The sequence below is a fragment of the Teleopsis dalmanni genome, unplaced genomic scaffold, assembly GCF_002237135.1.
Source record: "Teleopsis dalmanni isolate 2A unplaced genomic scaffold, ASM223713v2 unscaffolded_contig_1853, whole genome shotgun sequence".
Taxonomy (NCBI): Eukaryota; Metazoa; Arthropoda; class Insecta; order Diptera; family Diopsidae; genus Teleopsis; species Teleopsis dalmanni.
In genome coordinates, this window is record NW_024033235.1 from 1 (window position 1) to 8,202 (window position 8,202).

The following is an 8,202-nucleotide window of genomic DNA, read 5'->3' on the forward strand; positions in this document are numbered from 1 at the left end:
CACGAAGCCATTGTTATTCAAAAGTTTTTGGCGAAAAAAATCAAATTTTTTTATTTGTCAAATACACTACTCCCTAATATGTCTTCGTCCAACTTTTTTCATTTCTCAAATTTCTAATTGCCACTTAAATGAAGCCGTTGCGAGTTAGTTGCGTCTACAAAAGATAATTTGCTAAAATAGTTCAGTGCAGTATCACTGAACCAACCAACAAGAAATATATAAAGAATTAAGTATATCATATCATGGCACTCGATGATGTCACCGGAATGAAATATGTGGTGATTAAATAATCATGGCACTTGATGAGGTGACCGATTGAAATTTGTGGAGAATAATGGTAATCATGGCACTCGATGATGTCACCGGAATGAAATATGTGGAAAATTGAGTTAATCAATGTGTAGACTCATTATGTTGAGTATGGCATTCGATGGGTCACCGATTAAATTTGTTAAGAATTGAATTAATCGCTGAGTTCGGGCACCAGATCTAAATATGTGGAGGATTGAATTAATTCGAGGGGATCACCAGAATATTGGCATTCGTTGGTGTCACCGTATTGGAATTTGTGAAGAATTGACTTAATTATAGTACTTAAGTCACCGAAATGAAATATGTGGGTGTATGAGTTAATAATGACTCTCAAAGGGTAGTCACCGGAATAAAATATATGCCAGATTGAGTTAACTCAGCACATAATGGTGTCACCAGAATGAAATATGTGGCGGATTTGATTAAATATCTACTTCATCTACTTTATCCAATAATTCTAGATACTTTGTACTTCAAATTATTTCAATCAGTTTCATGTATTCACAGAAAAGTAATAGTGTAATGATATAAGGAAAAATCCATCAAATGAGGCCAATGTAGAGAAAGAAGAATGCCTTTTTTATTGAAAGCAGTTATGCTTTGTTAATTGGAAAGACGATCACATGACGCCGGAATATTCAGGTTAGGTTGGATTAAATTATTTTGGCGACACTAAGGATTCACTTAGGTGTATTAACTCACTGCGTTGCAGTATAAGAACTGAGGGCTTAAATTTTTTGAATCTTTAAATCTTTAGCAAAAATCAAAATGTGTGTTAACAAGAAACTTCTGGAAATGGACATGATCCTTAAAAAAGTAAGCCCGTACCATAGTTAATCGACGCATAAACTGGGCAGTAAACTGGGAACACTATCAACTTGTGTACAGATGCCTGCATATCCATTGCTATACCCACCTTCTATTAAATTACTCAATATAGAAAAAGTCGTAGCATTATGCCATAATCTTTCAAATGTATCGCAATATTATCTAAAGCACCTTGTCTAGCTTGCAGTTACCGAAAACATCGCTATGATCCAGAGTAGAGAAATATTAAACCGCATCGACATCTCATTCAGAAATGTGTAGCAGTCAAAATACTGTTCCGGATGTGAATTGGACTGGACTCAGTGACTATCTGATAGCATACGTATATTTCGATGCCGTATATTATTCACGTCTAGACAAGCTATAGCTTTCAAAATAGCAATCTCTTCCGTCTAATAAACATTACAGTGATCAGAAATTCCTTAATATATAGATTTATTGATTCCCTCCAAGTAAATCCTTTGCCTGCTCCACTACCTGCTCTACTACCTATTGTCAGTATAAATGATTAAACTCTCTTCTAAAAAGGGACCTCCCAACAGCCAGGTATCTCCAGATGGAAAATTGATGAAAGAGATATTCATGAAAGACAATGTATATAAAAAAAATTATATTTATAATATATACCTATATAATAATTTTTTTTTATTTTGCTGTAATAACATTTTAATTAACTATACCACATCTCTGCACAATAGACCCTTTGCCAATAGTTCACGACTTTTCAAAAATTTTAAAGTTTTTAAAAAATTTATGACATTTTTTACAAAAATTAATTAAAATAACTGTCAATTATTTTATTTTGAAAGACATGTACACATACATATAAAAATAATTTTTTGTAAGGTTACTAACTTTTTGGTGCTCTTATTTCTTTTGACAGGGTTTCACGGAATTGGCCAGCAAAACATCAGCACAGCAACTCGTGAAAATCCTGAATGACCTTTTTGCTCGCTTCGATAGAATCGCAGAGGTGAGTATGGATTCTACAAAAAATAAATTTGAATTTATGTAGAAATCTACTATAAAACCGTTTAGGTGAGCTTAGTGGGATTGGTGGTGCATGTGTGATGGCCACATTCGGTGAAATTTTGCATAATATTTATAGCAATTTAATTTTTAGATACGAGTATTTCGTGAATTTTTAAAACACATTATTTTCTGTTTATCTTTTTTTTTTGTGTTAATAATCTAGATTTAAGATAGTTAAGTGTCAAATGCAAAAAGTGCAAAATTCACATTTTGGTTGTTATGAAAAAGCAAAATTTCAATTATAATTTGCATTTCTATTTCATGGGAAATTCAATTTTCACACCGAAAAAAATGCAGATGACACTAATCAAATGTGATATCTGCAATAAGTATGAAATATTTTAAATAGAAAAGAGATATATATATAAACTTAATAATATTTTGGCGCATATGACAATGATTATAGGACTTAGGTGCGTAGGATTCAAGTTTGTGGGACATAAGTTCGTATAATTTAGCACTTTTAGTTTTTGAATTTTTTCTAAATTTAAAAATCACATAAATAAAATAGAGTAAAAATAAAATAGAGTAAAAATGATATATGTATTTATATATATGTATGTCATATAATCGCAAAGTAGAACTAACAGGACATTGTAAACTAAAATACCACCTTACCAGTCTTGGTATATATACAGACGGAAACTGTATATTCTTCGAAGAGCATGAAGAGTCATCCATACAAGTGCTGTTAGAATGCCCGACGCTAATAAACACACGCGGTAAACTCCTTAAAACACACGGAATACCTTAATACCTTAAAGTACGTTCTCTACTACTTTTATCGACATCCGGAAGAATGCACAATAGACCTAGCAGTCGCAGTACCACAACACATATTAATAATAACAGTGTAAAAATATCAAACACTACAAATTTAATTTAAGGAATCCCTAAAAGTAGGCAATAAATTTTAAAATTAATGAAACTTCAATAGATCTTTAATATATCGAATAATGCTCGGAAAAATTGATATAACTCACTGCAATGCTGAAAAATACTTATTTAATATCATTTCTAATAGATGTGCCTTCTCAAAAAGGCATTACATGTATAGCCATATGTTTAGCATTGTATCAAAGATCTAGATAATAAGTCTAAACATTTTCTAATCTTTGATTTTTTGGAATTTGCAATTATAGCTATAAATACAATTCTGACTTTACTTAGTTGCGTTGATAAGTTCCAAATATAGCACAAAATTTGCATATTTTTTTACTTAAAACCCATTTTATCGTTCTTTAGAGTATATTCAACTATAAAATGAAGCATACTCAGTCTTATAAATTTCATCACTGCTTTTGCATCTTATTCTCTCCAAATGTCCAATGTTAAATTTTTTAAATTGCTTTACCGTTTTCTCCATAGCAAAATTCTCACATGTTATGTATGTATAGTGCGGTCACAATCATTAATTTTTCTTCGCTACTGAGATCGGTGCATAGTTGTTGGAGTATTTATCTAAAACTACTGTAGAAAACCCGAGATTATACTTTGTTAAGAGTTGGGTTGTCGACCCATGTGAGGTTAAGTAAATTATTTGAAAGGGTTTTTTAAAATATGCATTAGCCAATAATTTCTAGACACTTTGACAATTGTGAAATAATTTAATATTTAATATAAGGACCACTTCATTTTGGAACCTTTTGTTTATCACCCACTTTGATGTTAGTTAGCCATTAATGGTATTCACTTTGTTTTGGAAATACTGTTAGCTTCAGTGTTTTTTATGAAGCTTACGAAATCTGTTACTCCACTAAAGTGGAGTATGGTATTACTGAAACCTCTTGAGCATGTTAAAGTGACAGTTCTTCAAAAAGTCTGTTAAAGTTCGTTTCACTATTTTAATTCTTACTACCTTATTAAATTATTAAGATATTCAATACCTAATTTAGTTTAACAACAGTTGTAAGTCGTAAAATCCTATGTTGTCATTATATTGTAATATTATGACTTAACAGAAACTATTTTATTTAATAAGAAGGTTTTCGGAGCAGTTGTGAATTGTTGGAATTCACACTGTTCGAAAAACGTCTCTATGAAAATATTCCTATATTTTTAATAGATAGCAATTTTTTGAATATTTTTTAAAAATTTTTGTTTAAAATATTTGTAGCGTTTGACCTTCAGTTTCCCTTGTTTTTAGCTGCATTTTCAGTTAATGGATTAAAAAAAAAAACTTATTTCATATTTTTTATGCTAAAATAAAAGAAACTGCGTTCTTAAAAATTTGTATATAAAACGAAACACTTACCAATCTGGACATGTTCATCGTAACCCCACCATTTCACATTTTACATTACATTAAGTTTATGGGAGTATAAATTTTTTCTTATATGCAAATTATGAGCTATCGATGCAGCTCTGCTTCATTGGCTCCAACGTAAAGAAAACTCAATTTTAATATTAAAATCAACTTGAAAATGATTTATCATCCTATGTTTCCTTATTGCTTCAAGGATAATCACTGTTTACGGGTTAAATTGCTGGGCGATTGTTATTATTGCGTGTCCCAATTCGAGAGCGATAACTGGAAAACACGTCCGGATCATGCAGTTTGCAGTGTCGAGACAGGACTTCACATGATAAGAGCTATTAAAGATGTCAGACTGCACACGCATGTAAGTAAAAAAGAAAAGAGTTTTTATGTTAAAATAATAAATAAAATCAACACACACAAAAAATTGTGTGTAAATTCATTTTTTATTTATTACCTTTTAAATTTTTAAAATATTTTTCGGAATCGTTTGCATAAATACCCAAGCACCCATGTGTATGCATGTTATGGGCACAGTGGCCCAAAGGTGCTATATCATAAATATGTGCCATGTGTTGGTATATTTATACTAGATGGCATGTGTTCAGCTTTAGTGTGTGAATGAAATTCTGCATGCAAATTTTTAGCAATGCTTTGGGCTGCAATGAAATATTCAACAGATTTGAGTAAAAACCAAAGATTCATAAATTTTTATACCATTTCCTTTGCACTTTTGCCTTATATTTCATTTAATATTTTATATTTCCTTTAATAAATGCAGTATGACAGCTGAAAGCAAAGATTGTTTGTAAATCATTTGTATGCAAATGAACTAAATATCAATCAAAAGCAAAAAGGTCTTAATTTTTTACTCCTAAATAAACTATTTGGAAATTTAATAGTAATATTAAAAATGAATAATAATAAAGATATAAAACTAAAAGGAATACAGTATTGCATTATTATCTTATATATTTTTGCTCGAAATTACTGCACCTGCCTGCAACATAATAAAGTAACATAACTCATACGCTCTGTTGCACCAATAAAGTGCACAACAAAGTAGCGCTGACAAAGTGATAAACGGTAATGCTGGCAATGTGATATGAAATAAATAACAAAGCTCCAGAGTCAACCGTATTAGTACGTTTTGATGCGGGCCATTTTCTGTAAACAAACTGTCAATTTTACTCTTGTGGTCCTAAGTCCCATAAATTGAAACAGAATACATTTAACTAATCTATTCACCAATTTGTTTACATTTGAACATATATTTCATCCTTCTATATGTGTTCATATTCCTAATCCTTTTACAATTTTAATTACAGGTCGATTTAAATATGCGCATTGGCATCCATAGCGGTTCGGTTATGTGCGGCGTTTTGGGTAACAAAAAATGGCATTTTGATGTTTGGTCAAATGACGTTATAATTGCCAATCACATGGAATCCGGTGGAATACCAGGGTGAGTTTAATAATTTCAACAAACAATTAAATCGTGTTTATGTAGAATAATTGATAAATTGAAAAATGATATGAGAAAATGTAGCTGAAATAATTTCCATAATCATAACAATTAATTGCTTTTGAATAGGAAAAGCATGCGAAATACATATAAAATAAATATAAAAAAAGTTTTTGGCAACTAAATGAAAAGTAAAAATATTGTAAAATCATAAATCATTATTATTAGAAAATAAAATATGATATAAACGACTTTCTCATATCTCTATCTAGTGTGTGGTAACAAAACGGCGCCTACGCACAAGCTAGGTGAGAAAGCTATGCTATTACTTAAACCAACCCACCAACCAACAGCTTGAACTAAAAGAATATTTTAGTTCTTATACTATATAATATATAATATATATATAATATATAGTATATAATATATAGTATAGTATTTTATACTATAGTATAGTATTTTCACTAGACGCAATCCTATAAACTAATCTACATATGTATTAGGACTATTAATAAACACTTCAACATGCTTTGATATTTAGACTCCAGTTGAGCCCATTGAGTTCAACGACCTGCCATTTAAAGTTACTCACTTACTAAGTTGACCATTACAGACGTGAGTCGTTCTTGGCTGCGTCCAATATCCTCCGCCAGCCCGCCCGATCAGTAACTTCGTATCTTCTACCGCGTTTTCCACCTGCGGATACCGTAGAATTTTTCTCTCGAATGCTCCTTTTCATCACTGTTGGTAATTGTACATGTTCTGCAACACACAGCAGGTCAGACAAGAGACTTATAGAGCATAATTTTGATTTCTCGAGACAGGCCTTTGTTTCTCAGTTGTATGATTAGCCTAAAATAACAGCTGTTGGCAAGAGTTATTCTTCGTTGAATTTCTAGTCTAACGTCATTATTAGTGTTAACGCTGGAATCCAAATAAATTACGCCCGCTGGAAGTGCTGAACCAATTTTCTAGCAATCATTAAATTTTCAGAAATCAGTAGTAAATAGATAGGAAAAATAGTAGTAAAAAGTAAAAAAGAATTTAAATCTACTTAGAATGAAAAATCTATTAGCATTTAAACTCGATGAGTCGAAGCAGCTATTTGAGTGTTAGTATCATTTAATCCAATTCTTGAAAGCTGGTAATACACTAGAGTAGGTGCAGTTCCAGTTACTAATGTGAGTTCAGATCTACTTAAACTGAAAAGCATATTAGCTTTTTTATTTCTCATGTACTATTTGGTTTCTGTAGCCGTTTAATAGACAACTTCAAGTCCTTTAAGGAAATTAAAAACATCCATCTCTGCAAACATGTCGGGTACTTTATTACAGTCCCTTTTCTTGAATGAAAGTATCCAGATAAGTTTTACTATATTTATACTGACTAATTCTCACATAAACTTTGAATGCCCTTGCATCAAGTGATTCGAAATTGTATTCGATATGAATATAGAATAGTGCTGCCCCTGCCAGCTACAGCCGAAGACAGATTTATGATCATTTTTTGCATCAGACTTCTTTTGCAATCAAATCAAAGGCTACATGGTGAACCCTTTTCAAATATAGAACCACTGACTTTGTACATAGAAGCAAATCAGAAGTATTTAGTCTAATATCTGTTTAACAGGATAGTGAACCATAGGACGGGTCTAAACTCAGCCTGTCCTGCAGTGTCTCTTGTATTACTTGTCTACCGGAGTTTGAAGAAAGAACACCAAAAAACCTGCTTTTCTAGCCTTCTAAACGTCTCCTAGTTAAGAAATTATTTTGCCATGGAAACATTTGCTATTATTCTGTTATTTATAGACTTGATTGGTAATTTGGCAAGTATGTCTTTTTTAGATGTCTAGTCTTTTTGAAACACTTTCACAAGTGCAAGTGACACTTCTTTAAGCATGTATATTTTTTTTCATATAGAAAATTATATTAATAAATCAAAATTCATTTTTGCTAAAACCTATAAAATTTAATTTACAAATTCCAATTCAAATTATTTTTACCTGTTCACTATGTACTACACTGAGAAAAATATGTTCTAACCTCATACTAATTAAATTGATCTAATCATTTTGTTAGAGCAAGTTTATCTCATGTGGTAGAGAAGATATAAAAAACCAACATGTGGTAAGGTTGAACCAACATGATGTGTCGAGTAAGAATATTTCGACCTAAGATTTAGTTAAAATCTGGTTAAATCAACCAAATTATTTTTCTAAGTGTAGGTACATTCGGTTGGGTATTTACAACTCTATGTGGGTTGATTGTGAACTAAATATAATTTTTTTGTTCCCACAAATTCATGATAT

General features: G+C 31.1%; 1 protein-coding gene across 1 annotated transcript; it reads left to right on the forward strand.

The window, feature by feature from the left end:
• Positions 1-2,023: 2,023 nt before the first annotated feature.
• Positions 2,024-5,894, forward strand: LOC119664380 (adenylyl cyclase 78C-like; the record flags this gene model as incomplete). Its single annotated transcript, XM_038073884.1, has 3 exons — positions 2,024-2,113; positions 4,632-4,793; positions 5,758-5,894. Coding segments are annotated over 3 exons (389 nt in total), but the record flags the coding sequence as incomplete, so codon positions are not given.
• Positions 5,895-8,202: the final 2,308 nt, after the last annotated feature.